The sequence below is a fragment of the Necator americanus genome, chromosome X (genome assembly GCF_031761385.1).
Source record: "Necator americanus strain Aroian chromosome X, whole genome shotgun sequence".
Taxonomy (NCBI): Eukaryota; Metazoa; Nematoda; class Chromadorea; order Rhabditida; family Ancylostomatidae; genus Necator; species Necator americanus.
This window is the reverse complement of record NC_087376.1, coordinates 22,335,459-22,359,051: the sequence shown is the minus strand read 5'-3', so window position 1 is coordinate 22,359,051 and position 23,593 is coordinate 22,335,459. Positions and strand designations below refer to the sequence as shown.

Genomic DNA, 23,593 nt, shown 5'->3' with positions numbered 1-23,593 from the left:
ACATATATTCTTAATTTTCGATAAGTTCATATGAAAGTGTCACAATTTCACGAAATTCTTCCCCGCAGTAGGGTCTTGTTTGATGCTTAGTTCTTGGTATTGCTCCAGAATTCATCCAGAGAGATTGCTGATACGTTTTCCAACACATTCATCTTTGGACGATCAAACAGATGAGAACTTTGCTTGTTCCGTAAAAAGCTTTCTTCCCTGCAATGAATGTCTGAAGCTTCCCATGTAAACAAACATAGCACTAAGATGTTTACCTTGTGTTCATACTTTGAGGAGTCGTTTCATGAATGGATAACGGAGGCAAACTCGTCGGTGGCAGTGCAGGAAAGACATCCACAACGGGAGCAAAGAATTGATCTTTTGCCATAGACCGTGAGACTTCAGAAGTTCGTTGTTGTACTTCATCCACAAGCTTAGGAAGCTCTCTAACTGGGAAAGGGTGCAGTTCCAATACATTCGCAACAACATGAGTTTGTGTAGGAGACAAGTGAACTGCTTTTCGTTGTCTCGTTCCATGATCACAGACTAAAATGGAGAGTTTGAAAGGTCTTTATGTTTCTATGACTCAATTAATGGATCTTCATTAGTTTTGATGAATAGATGATGATTTCTGACGTTGTGTTCAAATAGTACACTTTCAATAAGCCTATTTTCGAGTCTGTGTTTTACGTTTATGCGCAAGCTTTTTCTCGATTTTCTAAAAAAACAACCGAAGAAGCTACGAAACATCCAAATGTCCGCTATTAAGACACATGTAGGAGAAGTGCACTACCTCTTACGTCTTCAGTGCAAATTTTTATTTGAGCAGAATTTTGTTGCCATCTGTGCTTGGCATGTCCTCTGAGAAACATCCAAATGTTCCTAAGGCTATAAAAATAAGATGAGACAAGAAGAGCTAAAGAATGGAGGATAACGGTTTTTGATCTCGCTTTCAAAAAATAATAATGCTGCTGGGTGTAGTAAATTGCAGTTGCATTAATAACATCCTCGAATACCACCTCACAGCTACTTCTCGAAATCGTAGAACTCAACAATTTACTTCATTATTCTCCAGGAGACGAACAGCAGAAGGAGCATCGTGTGACAACAACGACACACCGACTGCTATTCGATAGCTTCGGCTACAGGTGAAACGAATTCATCATTTTATTAGTTGGAGGAAACAAGTAACAGAGCATCGTTAACCATGTTTAATGACGGAGACTTCAACGCCAAAGTAGGAAGTTCCATGGAATAAAAGGAATACAAACTGGAAAGATTTGGACTGGGAAAGGTCTGGTTCCGGAACGAAGACGGCAAACGTCTCGACGAGCCAATGTCCGCCATGCGTCTCTTTCATGGAAAACCTCTTCACAGCAGAAAAGGTCACCAGCAGTGGACTTTTAAAACAATCAACTGTGCGGCTTGCGCAGAGGTCTACCAGACACATATATTTACCAGACAGGGTGTTTACTTGACATCGGTGGACCTTGATCGTTCCACATTTGTTACTTTCCAATCTTCCTTGGTTGAAAATACGATTCATCTCTAGTATAAAAGTAGATTTGTTGTCGCAAACGAACGAAGTAAAAAATCGTATACAAGGATTGTGTCCTCCAAGATGTATCCCAATAGGATTGGCAATTCGATGAGGACTGAGATGTAAATCAGGATCTGTCTCTACAAGCCTACACCGAACTTTCCTTGAAACCTTACACGATACATGTGGTTCGCATTTTCAGAAGCCACCGAGGACATGAAAAAATTAGGGCTTTTTAGTTTGCAAAAATCGGCCCAACGAAGTGTCGAAACTTCCCAAGTAGAGTACTTTGTATTAGCAGCTTTCTCGAATATAGACGGATGTCCCATTTCCTTTCATCCTGAGATGTGGGTGATCCGAAAGAAGTTTTATTGACCTTTCTGCATCAAAACCCTCCTCATTTTCCGTTCGCAAGGATATTTTGATGGAGAGCATGAAATCTGCTGATGTTTAGGGCTTGGAGAAAAACCTTTGGGATGTTTTAACACAGATAAAACAGGCAAAACATGTCAGCGAAGAGTGAACAGAAACTGCAGAGTTCGCCACCAAGACGAAAGAGGCACTTATTACTCACAAACGGCATTACAGTACTATTTGTTCAAGAGCAAATATCAATATAGCGCTTTCGTCTAGATGATGAAAAATATTCACGTAAAGTTTGTGTTATCATCTTATTCGTTATGCGTTATTGACGTTGGAGTGTCTTGAAAAACACACGGAAATCTTCAAAGGTTCAGCTCGAGGGTTTTGAACATCGACTGGATAAACCAGATTGCTACAATTTTCCTTTAGAATACTGATATCAGTTTCTATGGTGAGCGATTTTTAGGAATCTTTAAGATATCTTTTCACTTTTCGAAACTCTTACAAATTCTCTTACATTACAAGTACTTAGATAAGCACTGTAATGGACACCAACTTTTTCGTTCATTGCAACCGAAACAGCTTTGATAATTAGCTCTTTTACAATTGCTGAACTTTTCGCTTTTACCTATGTTATGTCTAAAACAAAGAAATTTGTCAAGAAAATGTAGAACATGACCAAAGACGAGCAAGAGAAGGCAAAAGACACGAAAACAATGCGGGAACCAAGAAATTGTTATTCGTTTGACCTTGCTATTTTCAATAAATCTGAAATTGTATGATTTCTTTCTCGAATTTTTACATTTTTGGATGCGGTCGTATTGCATACATCGTTCTCAATTACAGGAACTAGATTTAACTGAAAGAGAATGAAAAATATAAGCAAAAAATATGCACGCCATGAAGCTCGTACGCAATTGCGCCGCGACTTCTCTCGAGGCGCTTTGGTGGAGCGTAGCGGCTAGGAGCGTGGTAAAACCTCTGCTGGTACAATTCTTCACTGCAGTTTGCGGCGGCCCCAACTCATTTCCATATGCTGCCTCCACCACGCCGTTTCGGGCGCGTACGCAAACTCATCGCAACCACACTCGTGATTCATGCCGTTTTGACCCGACTATAGGTTTTATGGTCTACGATCTAATGCTGTTGCCACCATCTTTGCTGAGGTGAATTGTCAATTCGCCCTCAAACGGAGCCTGTCTTCCTCACTCTTTATCATGAACTCAGTTAGAACTAAAAATTTGCGGCTGCTCCACATTTTCAAAAGTCTCATGTTTTGCCTGCTCTATCTATCCGATTGTCTTCATTCCTTTCATCACTTCGGTCCAGTATCTTATTTCGTCTTCAGTCTAGGAACATTCCTAAGGCAACATTGACAAGGAGCGGTTTTGTTAAATGGTGATGGTTTCCTGTGGCTACTATGAAATGTGGGGCATGATATTGACGTCTTTTACGTGTCTACCGTTAATGTTCCATATCCACGTCTGCTCAAAGTTCTTCGTTCTGGCATAACTTTAGCCGGTAGTTGCTAGAAGCGGTTTATGTTTCCTATATGTCAGTCGAGCCCCATCATTATTATATATAGTGACGCCTATGTCTCTGCACATAATGATAGAACAAGTGGGGATATGACATCCTGGAGTAAACAATCCTTGTGTACCATTTCCTTCCTTCTTCGTTTGCGACAAGAAAATATAAGGAACTTCCATGAATAACCGCGTTGTAACTGCTGCTGCCCCTCATCATATACTCCAGATAGCAAAAGTCATCCATGAACTTGATCGCGTGGCGAATTCATTTCCTGTTGCATATCAGATGGTTCCCTTTTCCGTCGACAGCCGCGGAAAATCGTCTACATTGGCTCTCTGCACGCCTACTTCGTGTCTACTGCCCGGTGCAGGCGGCGTGGGCCTGCCCACCTAAACCTCCATATCTTCATCATGCCGCTTCCTGCGCAATTGTTTTATGTCCCCTGTCTACTTTAACCCCGTATGCGTTCTATTTCGGCTTACATTAATTAGCGTCACACATTCCCGTTCTTGACGAGACGGGCCTTATTTCCAATAAGATGTTTAGCGGTAACGGGGCCGATTCTCTACCACACATGAAAAAAAAGCTCGTTGTGTCACTAACAATGTTAGATTACGTAACGTGTTTCACTGTTTTCATCATCTTTATTTTGTACTAGCGTCTTAACTTGATTTTACTCGTCATCACAGGATCCGCTCCCCTAAAGACGTCCCTGTTGCTTTGAAATGCAATGTTCCAAAGAAATCTGTTTCGTTACGTTGAACTGCGAGCTGTCATCAAATGAACTCTAACAATTTACATAAGATACATGTGTTATACATTAGTATACTGTCGCAAGAATACTGATGTCTCGTGTTGTTTATACTGTTGTTTGTTGTTATAAAGGTGTAATTATCCAAGTTAAAAAAAAACCCCAGAAGAGAGGCGGACATGTTCTGCGTGGCAGTATCGAGAAAAAGGAGAGCAGTCCCTGACAGATCGGTTGTCCGTCCAACCAACAATTCCAGCTAAATGTTTCGTAGAGGCCAACATATGCTACCATTTTAGGAGTAGGTGCACGTCTAACAAGTGTACGGCCTCAAAGATTCATCGAACAAAGACGCATCCAGATGAAGTTCTCCTTCACCAGCCTGTTTTTGTTACTTCTCACTTATTTTGCGTAGTTTTCTGTTTTCTTCTCCTCAGCAAAATCCAGTAGATCTTCCACTATTTAAAAATAATGATTAGATCAATGATGCGTGCTCCCCAGAGGACAGCACAGATTGTTGGAATTCATTTGATAACAGCTCACAGTTCGACGTAACGAAAGAGATTTTCCTGGAACAGATGCCTTGTTCCTTCTCTGCATAGGAATATAGGAATTTGACCTATCAGGTCACTAGCTCTGCCAATATAGGAATTTCCGCCGTAAACCTGCTCGAGTTACAGGTAGCTGTTACGCTTCAAAGCATTCCCTTATTGCGGTCAATACAACAGCCATCAGGTACACACTATAATCAGATCCGTAAGGTGGGTTAACATACGCTACAACGGTTAACATGGCTGCGTATACGAGTCTAATTGTCACCTGTACGTGGTAGCCCTACTTGTATTGCAAAAAGGTACTGTCGTCCGGCACCCCACCAGGGACCCACATTTTGATAGGTCCAATGCCTGAATGAAACATGGAATCTTTGGCAACAAACGAACTTCTCGTAACCTTGAACAGCCAGTCGCTGGCAAGTGAAGTCAAACAAGCCGCTCTGTCTGGATGTGTGTGTGATATGTGTATGCCCGTTTAATGTGTTGCAGGATTGCAGGACCAAGAATCGCCCCATCATCGGTGTCGATAATTACACTATCTACTGCGGATGGAAAGAAAGTAGGAGGCTGCGCAATAGATGTGAGGAATGACTACAACAAGCTGGTGGAGAAGATTAGATTAACGTCCTTAAGATGCGCCTTGGCACGATTGCGGGATTGTAGAGAAATCCACCTCTGAATACTAAGTGCTCATGCCCCGGCTGAGGACTACATATGAGAAACAACAACCCTATGGGCTTTGAAAATGGTGTTTTCCGATGGAAACAAACAAACATGGATAACGAATTTCCTCTGGTGGACATTTGCGAGCAGAGGAACCTCATCATTGCATCCACGTTTAAGAGAAATCATTGATGCTATTAGCTTACGTGGCAAGGAACAACCCATTTGATGCCAGAAGAACAGCGCAAGACTTCTAAGCAACAGCTCGATTACCCCCTACCAAGGAACATTCCTCAATGGAATATCCGAAAATCTAGAGCTGTTTGTGATTTCGCATTCGACTCACTCAGTTCTACTCAACTTCACGGCACGGCTCTAAGAAAGGGACCATGGAGTTCAACACCAACCGATGCTACACTCACTATTTCACCGGCACACTAAATTTATTCAGGGTGCTGCAAAGAAAAGGCTTCGGATTCCAACAGATTGAAGAAAAAGCTTGTCTTTGCATCTGCGGAGACATTACGTACAACTGTGTGTGTGTCGCCCGCACAACCTGCACTACGGGTGACTTCAGCCAGGAGAAGCATCTGAGAAGGAAGTTGCGTCATCAACAGAAACTTGAATGCACGTCAAGAGCGAGGGAACTCGAAAATACGTAGAAGGACAAGAATCCGATGGAAACCTATACTCTATTAATGTTGCATAGTGGGAGGAAGAAGAAGTGTTCGCTTGCTCTCAACACTGCCTACGTAGTTGCTGTCGGGGAGGAAATGCCCATCTTGAGAGAACATTCCAACATCTTGCTGAACCCACAAGCTCCATCAGTCCCTGAACTCGTGCACATCCAACGAATGACATAAACCGCTGTCAACGAAGAATCACCGACAAAGTCGGAAGTTTTAGTCTGTTTAAAAAGTGAAGAATATCTCGTATTTTTTCGTGGGATTCGTGAGACGATGAAAATCATTCGTTCAAAGTGGATCAACGAAGACATACCTGACTAGTGGAGACACACTGCCATAGTTTTTGTCCACAAGGGGCTATCAGTCTTGGAATCACTGAGAAATATCACTATTGTGTGTAATGTACAAGGTGCTGCGGCGGATTGTTGTGGATCGGCTGATCCGACTTCGCAAAGAAACCAACGAGAAGAGCGAGCCGGCTTTCGCCTACCTCGATCGACGATTGGTCAGGTGTTTATTGCGATGAGAGTGATTGAAGTGCGGCAGCGGTACTCCAAGCCTCTATAAATAGCTTTTTTGGATTGCGAAGCCGCTTTCGACTCTCTTCACCGAGGCCGTCATCTGAATGCGCATCATGGTGATAAAATGCTAAGAGAATCCGCACGCTTAATTAACGACACGAGCAGAAGAGTAACTGCTGCTATTCGAAAACCAGCTGGATTTACTTCACCTTTCGAAATAAAAACTGGTGCAAGACAAAAGGCTGTAGCGGGATCCTTTCTGCTGGACTTTGCCGTCGATGACATCATGCGAAGAACGGTTGAGCAGTGTCTCGTCAATCTCGTTTTAGCACCATCAGCACGCCCTTTGGTCAATCTTGAGTGCGCCGACGATGTATTTATATTAGGTTGTAGCAGCGCAAAGTTGCAACATATTGTGAATCTAGTATTGAAATTAGCTCAGCCTATGGACTGCGACTCCGCTCTGCCAAATGCAAGCAGACGTAGGTCTCCTCAAGACCCTCAGCGTAGAATAGGGTGAGCGAACTATCTTTTAGAACTTGTGGATGGGTTCTGTTAGCTGGGCTGTATGCTGGAAAATGATGGCAGCTATGAAAGAGATATTCTGTAAACATGCGCTAAAGCCAAAAAACCAACACCCTGATAAAGTGCCTGCGGTCGACCTCTGGTCAAACTGTGAGTCCTCCTATTCATTTCATCATGATGGGAGATTTGGGCAGCACCGTCAGTGATGGCGAAGTTTGAGTACATAAAGAGAAAGCTCCTTAGCCGACGAAGGAGTTTACGCAGAAATGGATATGGTACCGGAGGATTGCACATGAATAACATTAGACTTTTACCAATATTAAACAACAAGCACCTCCTGAAGCAGCCGCACAAAACCGTTTTCGGTTCTTTGGTCAGTTTGTAGCGAAGCCGTATGACCATCTCATCCAGGTTGCCCTAAAGATCCTTCCAGACTCATACTGAAAAACGCCTCCCGGTAGTAAAAGAATGTTATGGACGGAATTGGCAAAAGAAGACCTGAGGACGCTTAGCGTTGAGAGGCAGTTCAATAGAGACGTATTGTTTCCCAGAACATGGGATAATGACGGATGGATAGATTCTATGTAGGCTCTAGCTGGAGATCAAAAATTATGGGTTCGCATATGAGTAAGTACGACGAACAGCGGCAAAGATGCGGAAAGCCGTGTAAGGCTGTAATATCCGCCCTCTCTTTAATTCAATTAAAGGCATCACTCCACGAATCTGAGGTGGTACGGATTTCAGGTGGAGTATTCTTATAAAAGATAGTAGGTTATGGAGAGGAAGGTGATTCCGTCCATTTCTTCCTAGATGCCGTTAAAAACGGCCCGGAAGATACAGCTTCAGGTGTTCTGGCGCACTATTTTCTACAGGGAGTTCGATTGGAGCGCGCCAGCCTTGTGCGGCGTCGCATCTTCCGGGCCGTTTTTTACGGCAATTAGGAAGAAATGGACGTAATCACCCTCCTCTACATCATCTATCACCTAAAATTCGTGGGGTGATGCCTTTAAGTAAGCCACAACGGTTAGCACGTGACGTCAGACGTCTTTCGGCGCTTCACTCGACTTCAGTAATAAGTAAAAAAATTCCACTTTCACTTTCCTTTCAGGGGCGCCGGTGAATTTTTGTCACAAAATTAAAATTGTTAACAACGCTAACAACAATAAAAGACTGATGAAACATTTCGTAGTTTTCTTGCTAGAGGTGTCAATAGTACATTCAGAGGATGGTAAAACTTGATTTTATACCTATATTCTTTCAACACCGCAACAAGATGGAAACATTACTTGGAGTACTAGTTTTCTTGCCTTATTTCTTCCCTCAACTAACACAGGATGACGTCACCGTCATTTCATGTTAGCACATCATTCTGTGTTAGTTGAGAGAAGAAATAAGGTTAGCACATCATTCACCCACTTCTTTCAGTATCTACCCCAACGATTTGACGCCGTGAAATCCTTCTCAATCTGTCGCATTATTTTCTGTCTCCGAGGCACCAGTTCAAAGCTGCAGGGCCCGCTTGACCTCATTACTCATTTCCACTCGCACACCCCTAGTAACAATGATTTTACGTTACCTGTAGCTGTGTGGTGATCAACTTGATCCTCAGGTCCAGACTTATGAGGTGCTTCATTCTGCTCGATTTGACATGTATCAGATCCGTGAAAGAACTGATTACTTTCTGAGTTAGACACTCTATTACGTTCCCGGTTTTTTAAACAGGCTGAAATCTTCTAAGTTATTTGTGCTGTTTTTGGATATGGAAAGAGTGGAAGTGGAACGTTGTACCGTTGAGTAAAATACAGAACAAGATGACAAATAGGATCAAAGCAACCAATATGAGAAGCCAAATTGTATAGTCAGCACTTGACGAATAGGCACCTCTTCGAATACGGTCTCGTTGAGATTCGACTGCAACGGTTGACCAGTCTGAACTAACAGCGTTAATTTAACTTTTTCTTTAAGGGAAACAGGAACTAACTTTAAATTATTTAACAACTGTAGAGTACAAGCTACATACTAGCAGAGTTTTGACACTAGCAACAATAACTCATGTGATTCTCACTCGGAGTACTCCTAACATATTTATGGACTTTGAAATATGGTCTATAAGAATAGAAAGGATAAAATGTCTGGAGTTACTCAATCCGCTTGGGATGCGCCACCACGTCCACTTAAATTCAAAATCTTTTGAGAAGGCGTGAAAGGCTTGATGAACACTACAGCGAATTTGAACCACCGATCGATCGTACAAACAGCGTAAACTCTAACCCACTGCGCTACACCCGCCCATATTGGTCGTAAGAGATCTCATTTGATGTGCAGAATTTTATGGAGCAAAACAAAAACTACAAGTTTCATTCAGCAGCGCACTGTAAACAAGCACCTTCTGTTTCTTTTTAGCAGTGTATATTTCGATATTAGCTCCACTCTTTCTTTCTTTCTTTCTTTTTCTGAGAATCACTTGAACTATTTGTCTGAGAATAATCTTTTCAGTGAAATGATTTTGATTAAATTTCTATGCTTTCATTGAAGAACTGAGCGCATCAGAATATTAATTAGACTACTTCTCTTTTCTGTACCCAGAAAATGTCACGAAATAAGAAAGAGATTCCAGAAAATGTTACGACTGTGTAGTTCAAGAAGGTTTATAAGAATCACTTGTTTTGCGGCACAAGAAATGTGGTTTTTACGTAATAAAGATGAAAATTTCTTTGTGGGCAAGAGAGGGCTGGTTTTCTGAAAGGCTACAGACTTACTGCTACGTTTCTGACAAATGAACGTTTGCTTTTTGCGACAATCTGCCAATCGGTATAAATCTCGACCGGAACGGGAGTAGTCGAGATAGAGGCAGTCGTTCACGTCACCATTCTCCTGTATGGTCTGTTTTCTAAACAATCACTGAGTAAATCAAATCACAATAACGATTGGCTGATGTTTAGAAATTATTCACATAAGTGAATTTGTTAACTTACGGCCAAATAGCGTTTGACGTGCTGTCGACGCTCATAAGGCTCCCCTCATCATCGGCATCTGTATATCCAATCCAAGCATGTGCTGAAGAGAGACGAAACGATTCTAGAAATGCTGCTGTCGCTTTTTTAGTTTAATATCACGTAAAAATATTCTCTGAGTGATCATCAACCTTGCAACACGAAATCGACAATTCCAAAGAAACGCGTCAATTCTATATTTGGACAACATTCGAGCTTCAGCTTCAAACACTCCTTCGATACCAATATAGTACAGACACAAATTGAAAGCATTACTCAAGGTATGGGTTTTTCTCCTGTTTTCCCCTTACAATTATATCAGAGCGATGTTTTAAACATAAAATGAGATGAAGGACATCTTCATACTGATAGGTTCCACGTTAGATCATGTAAAATGTTGGCTGCTACCTTATCCATCGTTTGTGTTTCCACTTTCTGAAGGAGGCATGTTACTAACCGGGCTGACATTGGCCACGGCTACGAAAAACTTGCAACCCGTTTACAATTTACCTTTTGCAACATGCACACGAAGTTACTGTGCGATACTACTGCACTACGGTACAACAATCCTACGTCGTGGGTCCCATCTCACCCCATTTTTTAACTTTCTGGCGTCAGCGCACCAATTCGACGCCACATTTTTGGAATTTCGTGACTGATACACGTACGTGACAGAATAAGCCCGTTATTATATATCATGATTATTGCTGCTACGAGCGTGTTCACGTCCAATTTCCCTAATCGTCCTGATAAACTTGTGCAGACTTCTCTATGAGGCATCTTATGAAGCTATGTTTGTAAACACGTCGGTTCCTCCAGCAGCCTATCCATTGTTCTTACTTAAACTTGCCATTATCCATCATTGATTAATGCCTACCCCTTCGCGTATACAAGGTGACGAGTGAAAGGGTGCATTGTGGAGAAATTCGCACAGAAAGGCCGTTTTCCATGTCATTGTTTAGACTGTTAGAGGGACCGAAGATAGCCGATATTGTGTTATATTGCCTTTACGAGGTCCGAACCGCCCACATCTTTTTACCAAATAGTTTTTTAAGCCCTCATTCAGGCGCCCCGCTAAAATAGTTCATCAGAAATTAACTTCTTCAAATTACTCCCTGTTCTCCATCAGTAATTGTTTCAACGGCTACTTTAAAGGGATCCATTTCTGATAATTCAAAACAATGATAACTCATACAATCTGTCTTAGTGAAAAGCCAAATGTTGCTCTAAATGTGCAAGAACTCATTGTCAAAGCCGTTTATTCGCTAGAATTTCCCAACGTTTCGAGAAGTAGAAAGGTATTGTGAAGATTTCCATAGGTGGACCAGAAAAGAAAAGAAAAAACGGAAAGGATTAATATTAGGATTCTTACAAAAATTGGTAACATTTCGTGTTCAACCAGACGATGTTTAAAAAGATCTGGCTAAATTTCAAAAGGTTTCAGTGTGTCTTTCAAGAAAGTCCAGTGCGGTTCATGTGCTGAAGGCTGTTTAATAGAAGACCCTGTAAGACATTGTTGGTTTCGTTAAAGTAAAGAATAAGATGATCTGAGTACACCCGAATAGCATTTGGAAAAGCCGCACTTGCATTAAATGGAACAGGGTTCATTCGCAGCAGGAACTGATATCTAGGATTGAATCTAGTGCTGACGTGGAATCGACAACGAAATTCGTTTAAAAAGGTGTAGAATGTGACATAAGAGCAAAAAGGTGGGTGCACTGATGCTAAGGACTGCATATTCCCCTCGTGCATCTGATATATTAGGATTTGGGCTTTGGTAGTGAGGTGCTGTGTGCTCCCAAGGCGTATGCTCAGATGCTTGATTACGTTTTGTGAAAATAGGGCAAATAACAATCAGACCTGTTACGTTACTCTCCACTGCATTAATAAATAAATAAGTAAATAAATAAATGCATATAATAGGAAATAGCAACCGTGAAGACCACGGAAATTTCGTACAGCACAGACAGTGAAGCTCCTTTTCAAGAATCTATTCTGACCATCGTTTCCGACACAATAAAAACCTTTCAATACGTCCTTAGTATTTTGCTTCCAATTTTTCTTTTTACCACTTCTTTGCGGCTTAAAACAAAAATCCGCATTCAACATAATGCACTTTTACAGAAATAAGAGTTAATATAGTAGAACTGGAAGCAATTATCGATATATACGAAAATATAAAGTCCATGCAGGAACAATGGCTAATCGCTAGCGCTCCACATACCAATCAAATCTCATCATCTTGGTGATTCCAGCAAAAGGACTATCTCAGAACAACATTCTATCAATTACATAGCTGGATTACATACCACATGACTGGAAAAGGAAAACGGTCAAGAGGTACCCCTATGACGTGCCGCCGCGTATCCAAAACGCGAATGAGCGTCGACAATTGCACCAGGCAATTCCTAACGGCGTCACAATCGACACAGCCTGATCGCTTCGCTTCTGCTAAGTCTCCCTGACACCCCGCCTTTTCGCACTGTCTGCCGCTCTCACGACACTTTTTTTGAGAAGGAACAAAAGAGGAAAATGCTTAGTTTTAAAAGTTTTTTGAAACCGTAGATTAGGTAGAGTTGTTGAAGAAGTTCACTTAGGCGAAATAGCGTTAAGAAATGTGAGTGAATGTGTTTATTATCAATTGTTATTAATTCTTCTGACTTGAGATGTAAACCACTCATCATTCATCTCTGAAATTACAAAGGAAGCTTTGACAAAAATGTCCCACTATTCGGTGTCGTGGTGCATTTGTTTACCTCTTCGCTTTTTAGGAATTTCTTTTTGTATGTCTAGCTAAGTAAAACTGGCATCCTACGCTGCGCAGACATTCATAGTACCTAAAGGGATGTCTCGCAGATACAGAGGCCTCTGTCTGCCACTAATACACCCATCTTGTCATATTCATTTTATGCAAAGAATAGATAGAAATGAAACGGTAAAAAGGTAAAATGTAGAAAGGAGTTCAATGAATGTATGAAAAGTAATAAGGATATAAAGTCGCTGTTCATACAATTGTTACAGTTAGAAGTTGAACACTGGACACGTTGAAAGACATTTTGACGAACATATACCTTTGCGCTGCTAGTTTATATGGAACAGATAAGGCGTGAAATGTTTGAAATTATGGGATGTGCGAAAATATATGTATGTTAGTAGTACTCGTGCAGCATGTTTTTGTTATAAGCCTTATCTGTGTAGAGCTTTTCAAATGAGGTTAATGTAGGTCACGCATATCACTCTTATCGCTCAGCTTATCACCTTTTGGTATGCTTCTGACGACATATCCTTCAATTGAGCAGGAGAACTTACTTTTTCCCTTTAATTTGCAATAGTATGCGCTCAGTTTACCGTATTGGAATATCAGAATTTGTTGCGTCAACTCGTTTTTCTTTTCTCTCCCTTCCAAACTCGCAGTTTCCGCCGCCTCATCACGGCGCGAAAATCGCAGCCAGCGTTGATTCGAGGGTACAAAGGAGGCGGGGTCTAGGTGATACAAGGTGGCCGTGGATGCTGTCTAGCTGGTGGAGCGGCAGCTGTAATTACGCTTAAGCGCGTGGCACTAAAGGCAGGTCAGCGGCGGTCAGCCGATTTTCGCGGGTACCTGTTGTTACTACCAACTATCCGACTGAAAAAACCGACAGAAACTGCTGAAAAAGTAGAATAGCTTAGGAAAAAGTTACGATATGATGATGATGAACTTCAAACCATAATGTTTATTTATAACCGCAGTGTTTATTTACACATTTGAATGATTACTTGAAGAAATATATATATCCTGTTGCAAAGGTTATTAAAATGAAAAATAGGCTATTTGAAGTTATCATGAAAAGAAGAAGTATTCCAAATTATTTGTGCTCACTTTCTACTTTGCTTGCTTTCTCGATAAGCTTACTTGCAGCACAAAACATTTGTTATATGTTTTCTAAACTTTCCAATTTCAATAGATAGAAATTACAATAGTTTTAGAATTGAGCAATATATCACGTCATTTGTGAGCATTATGAACACAAACGTATGCTTATGGTCGTTGTAAAAAGGTGTGCACAGGGCTACTGAGACAAAAGACATTCTGAAGTGTCCTTTTCCTGCCCTTCGATAGTCTCATCTATTGTTTTGTGAGCTTTTGAGGATGCATTGCATCTAGTCTATATTGAAGATATTTAAGAAAAAAGGAGTAACTACTATTCAAGCACGCAAAATTCTGATCCGGACACGTTAAAGAAGGGGAGGGCGGAGAGGTTGACAACAATTTCTTCTAGATATTTATTTAATCTACGGGTCTCCCTCTCTAGAGGGATCACAGCCGGTTACTCGCGAGGCTACGTGGCGCATCCCTAAATGGTGGATAGGGGACTAATCGCGGACTTAAAACGACTTTGTGCCTCGCTCAAGAGGCGGATGCAATGATCCAATGGAAGCACTGATTGTTTCTGCTGTGCCAGGACTGACTCGTGACTCATGTATCCCGCAGGTTGGTCGGCCAAAAGCTTGAAACCAAACCTGTGGCTGGGTGGTGCAAGGAAGGCGGTTTAGAGTCGCCTCCAACAAATAAGCTCTATCCGTCCTTTGTGAAAGGAGTAACGTTTTTCCACACACCCGTTGGACTAGATGCTTGCAGCCTGCCCATCTTTTTTAAAACTTCACGCATGTCATGTCATGGTGATTAAAAAAATAAAAATCTACGTCATGGTAATGAAAAAAAAGAAGACCTACTCTAGAGAAAAGCCTGGCACGGCAGCACCAGGAAAAACGGGGTAGGGGTACCAGAGGTCGACTAGGCTACCAGAACGGAAAAACACTAAGATAGGATATCTATTTATAACGCAAGCACGATTGCATTTTAAGCGAATATCCGACAATGCAAGGCAGGAGGATGAACTACGACGTCATCGGATTGGGCGAGACAAGACGACGCCACCTTCTCAGCGCCGTATCTGAAACTGGAGAAGAGGTGTTCATAGGAGCATGCGACAGTAGAGGAGACGGTGGAGTTGGCGTCCTCATGAACAAGAGTATGGCAAGGAACATCGACAGTTTGGAACAATTTACGACCCGAAATAGACGTCTGCGGAAGAGAAGATGTGGTCCAACCCCGGTTTGACGTTGGTTTGAAGTTACGAAGAAGAACTGGAAGGTTTCTATATAGACCTAGAGAACTTCCACAGAGAACAACATAACTTTTACATGGTCACTGTTGGCGATTTCAACACCACAATTGGCCCGGGAAGAACAACTGAGGAACTTCACATCCGAACTCACGTTCTACAATGGAATGAAAAGGGGGAGATGCATTCCGAGATCATTATGATGACTAAGACCACCCATGAGAGCTCACAATTCCAGAAGCCCTCCTCCCTACGCAAAACGTGGAAGTCAGCTGGTGGAGGGTATCGTAATGAAATTGATTACATCGTCGAGAGTAAAAGGTTCTGTCTGACAGATATCGCTGTTGTGCCAAAGTTCCATTCGCAGTTGGACCTCCTCCGAGGAAAATGTTCCTTCACACGGAGAAAAAAAGAAAACCGCGAAGTTTAGAGAGCGAGGTCCCAGAACTATCATTAACTTCGCTAACCGGCTTTTGGGAAGGTTTTTGGACACCATCGACGAGAAATATGATCGGCTCATTGAACACCTTCATGACTGCACGAGGAAGGTTGAGAGTTTTAAAACCATCAAGAGAGCCCGGTCTCTAAAAATTCTTGAGCCGATACGCCAGCGTTCTTGAGAGTGGCCGTGGATATTTTAGGTGAGATTGTATTATCATCTCGGATCCCTTGCTTCACGTCAATGACGATATTCTTGTAGATTGTCGAAAATCTGGTCGCGAAGTCACCGTACGACACTCGGACTACCTTCTACTCACACCGTACTTTTATGTACTGAGTAGGGACACCTTGGTTGTCCAAAACCTCCATGACCAGTTCCCTGTCCACTGAGTCAAACGCCTTCTTTAAGTCGATGAATGTGAGAAATAGCGACACCTTGTACTCTCGCGATACTTCGATGAGTTTCCAAACAGTGGGAATGTGGCCAGTCGTGGTGAATCCTTTTCAAAACCCTGCTTGTTTGCACGGTTGTTGTTGATTCCACATTTTTTCAACATGTTAAGGATCACTCTGGTGAAGAGCTTGTAGACGACGTAGTAGGACGGGTAATAAGCAGACTGGACGATAGTTACCGATGTCATGTGGATCGTCCTTTCTGTACATCCTACGCAGCCTGATGACATCGTTCTGATAACATCCCACATCAGCCAAGTGGAATGAATGCTGATCGAGTTCAACTAAACATCTAGATGTATCGGTGTTCAGCCAAATCTGCAAAAGAAGATATTCATGCAAAACCGATGGGTCTTTTATCGTCAATCGAAACTTATATATCTGAATGCATCTGCCACGTTTATCAGCGTCGGGAAAAAAAACATGAAGAACGACATGACTCCCGAGCTGTACAGAAGGAAGCGAGCGGCTTAGGGAGCGTATGAGAGCTTCGATGATTCAGTCAAGAAGACGAGGAACACCGAACTTCCTCTCTCTACCTATGTTTCAGAAACCCGGCCATTTCGCAGGAAGAAAATGTGTAATGCATTAGTGAAAGTGCAATCATAAATGCTAATGCCAAGGGTATCCCACTTCAAGTTGCAAATGAGAGACAGGATTCGAAATTTTATTCTACGTCAACGATCGAAGATTAGAGACGCCAACGCATTTGTCAAGGAAAGTAAAATAAGGTGAACTAGACCTGGTGATGCGCTCCAGCGACAACCGTTGGACCAGAGTCGTGAACTGACTAAGTTCAGCACTATATTAGGCGCACTACAGGGAAGCACCGTCTGACTTCTTCACAAAGTCTTCTAAAGGGAATTTTGATGCTTTTTTCTTCCAGCGAAAGGAGGAACCACGTGGAAGGCTTTGACATCGTTTCAAATAGAGAAGTTACTTCCGCCCGATCGAAGAATTCGAAGAACAGCAGGTGTTAAGGTAATCAAAGTAATTCATTTAGTGTCGTTACGGAACCGATATTCTTACCGATCATATAATCGAAATCTCGTTTGTTGCGAATGGAAGCGAGATTGGCCTGCATTTGGCTGCACTGATCCTAAATCGTTAACACACCACATCACTTTACATAGGCTATCATAGATGAAAGAAATCAGTGAAGTTACATAATAGAAGTAAATTCCTCACATCAGATGTACTTGCTTATCATTACAAAAATTTCGTTCCATAAAGTTTGTCGTATTTTGGTTTATTCGAATTTCGAGTTGTTCTGCAGTTGCATAGATGCTAGTACCTATTCTTGTTTGAACATCCGCGATGCGTGTTTGAACGGAGCAGGGCAGAGAGAAGAGAGGAGAGGAATTATGCACGCATCGCAGTTATCTTGACGAATACAACTACTGGGTACTGTACCTGTGCATCCACCCATCCAACCTTCGGTTGTGCTTCTATGTATCTATAACAATTCCCGTCCTCTCTACTTAGCCATCCAGCATCGCATTCTCCGAAAGCTGAAAATATCTCTTAGGCGCTGAAAAGCAAATTGCAATTTTAGAAAAGACAATTTCGGCGTTATGTTGTCAAAGACTTCTCTTCCTCGCCTAGAAGAAATCAGGGCTGTGTCCTCTTCAGCATAGCCTTATTAACTGAGAAAAACGAGATGTTTTCGGTCCACGGCAATATCTGTCTTATAACTAGGCAATAGTGAATTTCGTGCACTGCAACTCATTAATCTCTTAAAAGCAACTTCCAGAAACTTCTGTGTTAAGTTCACAGAAGCTTCATCGGAAAGTTTTAAGCTAGCAAGCTTAGCTTAGAAAGCTAGCAGTCCTTCAGGGAGCGATTTTGACCGTAATAATCCGTTTCTTCCAAAATCTTTAACATATCCCAACAAAAAATCTTACCAACAGCTTCATAACTAATGTTTGCTCCTCGTCCTTCAATCAGTTCGTCAGACGAGAAAAGAATTGTTAGTGCAGGACCTTGTGAGGTTACCTTAATTATTTGTTGCAATAACGATCTACTGATCTTTGACAACACAGTTGTTGCGGGAATTAGTTGCCTCACCTGTCTGTCTTTGAGTTGGCCACAGAATGACAAATAAGGACGAGAGAACTGAACATGCTTCCCTAAAAAAAAGAAAAATAGAAAGAATTCGCTTGATTCATCTTCATCTTCCTCTCTTCCAGTTATCCACAGAATGATATGTAGGGAAATTTACGTAGACGTGGACGCCACTTTTTTTTGCAAAAATTCTCGCAGATAAATAACAGCAAAAAGCAACTAGGTAACACTTTCAGGATCATGTTCACCTCGTGCTCAGAAGACGAAACCGATAACAGCAGTATGCTCCGAAACTTTTGATAAATTCCGAAAAAAACGGAAGTATGAAAAGAAACCTTGAAAATACAGAGATTCTCAATTAGTTGAATGATCACAATAATTAAAATCGAATAATCAACAAAGGGTATAATTAAACTACTCATACATGCAGAAAGAAAGTTATCACTATCTCTATGACAACAGTACCACATGTAGTTCGAATGTTTTCTTTTTTTGAAAGCTCGGCATACTCTGTCTGTGTTTTGTGATAGTGTGTTGGAGAGGTTGGAAGCTTTTATTTGCCTGACATTTCAGCTTTTTCGCCGTCTTCAGAGGCCTATGTAGAGGATGACTAGAGCAATGCTACGTTTATCCCGTCAAATGCCACACTACCCTGGGTCAGTGTTTCGATAATCGTTCAAGGTAGTGAAAACAGAAACCTATCTACATTAAAAATAGTCTTACGTGTTGTTCCACCGGATGTGGCGCGGCTGGTATTTTCAATTTTCAATATCACATCGAATCGATGGGCCAACATTCCATAAAGTCACAGTAGGCCTCCACAAGCTTCGGGACCAGCTTCAGATCAGAGCAAGGAATGAAAGTAACCATCAACAAGCTGCACCTATGAGCAGAAGAGCGTTACCCTCAACACCATTTTCGCATTTTCGCGCAACTTCTATAAAGAACCCGAACCAGCTCGCGAAACAGAAAAAAAAATTTAAGATTCTACTGTTTGGGGTATTGTCCGCTTATAATCATCATGGAAGATTCACCCTTAACAATCTCACGCGCGAGGAATGGCAGGGTTTCACAGAAATCCGCGAAATTACTACTGTAGAGAATATGTGCCTTTCAGATACCGATAAGGGTGGGGAATTCGTAGTCATGTCACAGGCTCTTGATAGGGAAATAACAAGTCTTCACTTGCAAGATGAAACGATCTATCGCCGCGTAACAGAGGAAGAATTCCTTGTGCGGTGCAAACGCTTGAATCATGTCTATAGGTAAATCTGCTGGTCTTGACGAACGATTTATAAGCCACCTCAAGCTTGACAAACCGACCTGTCCTGTGTTCTATAGCCTCATCAAAGCACATAAGCTAAAACCCGATGAGATGAACTCAACATCAGCGGCAACATTCAAAATCCGACCAATAATAAATTGTGTGGGAGGACCAACGGATCAAATTTCGTGGTTCCATAATAAAATTGTGAGTCAAATTTTGCCTAAAATACCATCTCATTTGTCGAACACGCACCATTTCCTTGAGCGATTACGCAATGCGAAAGTTGAGGGCAACTGCGTAATAGAGTCCTTTGATGTGACCTCACTCTACACGAATGTAAAAAACAGTGAGGCGCTGCAAGCTCTCTCTGAGATGATAGATTTATATGGTAACAATTTGGAGACATATGGCCTTAGTAAAACCCGCATAATAACACTTATCAAGGAATCCATGAATTGTAACATCTTCAGGTGGTCAGAAAATTATTTCGCATAACTGAGAGGACTATCAATGGGTCAGTGATTAGCACCAGTACTGGCGATCTGCTTCATGAGCAGAATCGAAGAACCAGTGCTTTCGCGTAGACCAATAATGTATTGCAGATATATTGACGAATGTTGCATCATAACATCTACACAGTTCGAAATGGACGAGTGTTTCCGAATACTCAACCAACAATCGCAATACATAAGGTTCACACGAGAAACCCCAAAACAAGGATGGCTTCCTTACCTGAGCACACAAATAAGTGCTTCAAATGGCATTATTAGAGTAACGTGGTATCGCAAAGAAAGTTGCAAGAACATCTTATTGCACACCAAATCTGCACATCCGACTGCAGTAAAACACGCGGTGATTCGTGGTATGTTCAAAACCGCAACTGAAGTATGCACTGGCAACCAGGAACGACACGAATCGCGAAGACTAGCCTTGAAAATCGCATGTGCCAATGGCCATACAGTACGTCCGCATTACCGAAGAACCCGCACTGTAAATAGCAATATTCCGCGCGAAAACAAAATTTCTCTTTGTCTTTCTTTTAACTCTGACAGTGTCAGTGCCGCTGTTCAGCGCAGCATTATTCAAGCACATACAAGATGACGTGATCTTGGTAAATATCCCAAATGCAAACATCAAAAGCCAGCTTGTTAGAAACAGATTATATGATAGATACTGCATCTGCGAAAGATGTGTTATTTGTCCTTACGGAAAAACAGGTGACTGCGCACAAATGAGGGTAATATATGAGATTGAGGGCTTGATGTGCAACGCAACTTACATTGGGGAGACCGGTAGGAATGTTGGAGTGAGGATTAATGAACACATGGCAAGAAAACGACGAAAAAGTTTGATAACATCAGTAGGAAGGCACAGTCATGAGGCCCACAACGGAAACGATTATGATGTGAAATGCGTTATACTGGCTCACGAAACAGAAATATCGGCAAGGAAGACGTTGGAGGCGTTTTTTATTCTTAAAAGAAATCCTTCAATGAATAATAGGAATGAATGCTTGTCGACGACAAATGAGTTCTTGCCACTTGTACCGCCCTGTGACCTATAACCGCCTGATATTCTGTGTGTAGATCAAATCATCTATACTGTCTGGTGAGGTACACACAGCAATGCTCATTCGCTGGTACACTGAGTGACAAGTGCGTGCTACCAGCCGCGCCACATCCGGTAAGACTATTTTCAATGTAGATGGGTTTCTGTTTTCACTACCGTGAACGATTGTCGAAACACTGACCCAGTGTATTGTGGCACTTGACGGGATAAACGTAGCATTGCTTAGCAGCATCGCTCCAGTCATCCTCTATATAGGCCTCTGAAGGAGGCGACAAAAAAGCCGAAACGTCAGGCAAATAAAAGGTTCCATCTAAAAACCTCGCAGGCACACTATCACAAAACACCGCCACATGTAATGATAGGTAAAGAAGATAAGCAAAAAGGTAGCTCTTTACAGGACGTTGAAAGGAGTAGATTACTCATTACCTTCATAAAAACCTATGAAATCCAGACAGTTGCGGAATATCTGTGCTTCCATGTCGACGTCCAGTATTTTTATCAATATTCTGTTTCCCGGCTGCGCCGTTAAGGCATAATAGCAGTTCATTTTTGGAGGATAATTATTTCGGCCGTAGAATGGAGTTGTGAGATATTGCTTCGATCGTGTAACGTCCAGTTCAGTAACACCTGTAACCCAAAGTTTTTCATAAAACACTTCTGAGAAGAGAAAAAGTCCATGAAACGCTCGCGCTTTTCATAAAGACCAACCGTGGCATGGTGATTGTCCATCAACTAGGCAGGAGAAACAGGAACTTATTAGGATTAAATAAAATGCGTGGCCAAGAAAAACCTGTAGCAAGAAAACCTGTTTGATGTCCATAACAGGTCAAGCTACCTTGAAAGCTAAGTCCAAATAGCCTGGTTACTAAGTAACGGACGCAAACGCGTTGTTATTCAAGGAAACAGCGATAGCATCCTTAGTATTCCTTGAGATACTGAAGAAAATTAGCAATTGGTTTTAATTAGCAATTCGCGAGTGTAGTGCAGTGGTAAGGAGTTTTATTGTACGGTAGATGCGTATTCTAAAACGAACATTTCATCCTTCCAAGGTCGAGAAAGAGACAATAAACGTCTCCGAAAAGATAAAAACTCTGATCCGGAACCTAGACTGACCTCCGCAAGTCCTTATACGCCACGAATGCGTCCGTAAAATCCAAACAATTCTGAGTTGGAGGCCAACGCGTTTTAAAACCCTAAAAGACTGATCAAGGGAAACCAGTTTATCCTTTGCACTTTGTAAGTCGGAAAAAAATTCACTAGCAGTTTTTCCTTACTAGAGCAAAAAGGAACAACTAGAGGCTTTGTTTCTTTTCAAATGGTCATGTCATGGTTTTTTATTTAAAAAAAAAACCAAAGAAACGCTACATCACTGTTGAAGCATGTTTTGATCATGCTCATAAAGAGTGCGCCTCTCTACGTTTGAAACAATGTATTACTCTCTCCAATACAACTCCAGTGCCTTAACCCATAATGTTCAGGGAGATGCACAACTTCTTGACAATGTTACTGTCCGCTAAAAGTTGTAAACATTGTTCTCTAAAGTAACCGGTAGCACTCATCATCAGACCCTCGCAGCAGAAAAAAAGAAAGAATAAAGAACAGCAGAAACTCTGTTGCTGGGACATGTCGTAGACAGAATGCTAACAACGTAATCTCACTTTTCTTGACGTGTTCCGTTGTTTTCCCTTTGCAAGAGTGGAATCTCAATAACTTTCACGCCGTTATGAGGAGGAGAAACCCTAAGTGGGGACGACATAAGATTGTGCAGAATATGCACATTTGTTCCTATAAAAATAAGTCGTTTGATGAACAAAGATCAGTGACTGCCAGACACTTGCTATGAATTATTAACAACAGACTTTCACAATCATTACATAGAAAGCAAGAATAAAAATGAACGAAACGAGGTTTAGCATGGAAACATAGAGTTAATATAAAGATAGTGTTTCAGTTGTAGAATTGCCACCGAACAATTTTAAAGTTCAACTAGTTCGAAATTGTTTACACGACACACCTGTGTGCGCGTGAGTTAGGGTAGCTCACGATAGATGGGATTTTATATACCCAAGAAAACAAACGTTCAGTGCTAAGGTCTATCGAAATGAAGCAATGATTAAGCAGAAAGACGCCGACTGTCTCCTGCCAACAAAAAAGAGCAACACCTGCTACAAGCCCGCCTCCTTGGCATATGGCCCGACAAAGGTTGGACAGTGTGATAGCATAAACTAAACAAATCATTATGTTCCGAGATCGGAACACTCCGGTGAAAGAACAAGAAAAGTTACATACAATGCGTATGAAAACGTACCGTATTGGCTTGGAGTTTTCAACTCTTCTTCTTATCCAGGAGAAGGTTGAATCCAGAATTCCCTTTGAATTGACGAGTGGAGGAAGAGCTTGCAGTTGGGTGGGAGGAGACGAGTAAATGCTTGGCAGACTGCGGATGTTGAAAAAAAAGCGTGTTATGCGGTAAACCGCAATGCATACAATTGATAATAAAGTATTTTGTATCACGACCTGTGTCTTTGAAGTGCGATGCAGCACCTACTTGTCGGGATGCAGCCGCTGACTACTGACATGCAT

The 23,593-nt window shown here is 41.7% G+C and overlaps 1 protein-coding gene across 3 annotated transcripts; it reads right to left on the bottom strand.

Moving 5' to 3' along the window:
- Window positions 1-86: 86 nt before the first annotated feature.
- RB195_024802 (uncharacterized protein) lies at window positions 87-23,593 on the bottom strand (the record flags this gene model as incomplete). 3 transcript variants are annotated; one of them, XM_064212705.1, is made up of 15 exons in its annotated part: window positions 87-207; window positions 264-534; window positions 8,695-8,841; window positions 8,907-9,047; window positions 9,878-10,008; window positions 10,094-10,196; window positions 17,140-17,209; window positions 17,524-17,621; window positions 18,015-18,105; window positions 18,178-18,239; window positions 21,437-21,637; window positions 22,124-22,203; window positions 23,173-23,235; window positions 23,319-23,447; window positions 23,559-23,593. In XM_064212705.1, 15 exons carry the CDS (start codon window positions 23,591-23,593, stop codon window positions 87-89), a joined length of 1,743 nt encoding a protein of 580 aa, XP_064068585.1. The 3 variants fall into 3 exon arrangements, with proteins under 3 accessions (XP_064068585.1, XP_013292663.2, XP_064068586.1); XM_013437209.2 differs by having other exon boundaries at window positions 10,094-10,175; XM_064212704.1 differs by lacking the exons at window positions 23,173-23,235; window positions 23,319-23,447; window positions 23,559-23,593 and adding an exon at window positions 22,669-22,766.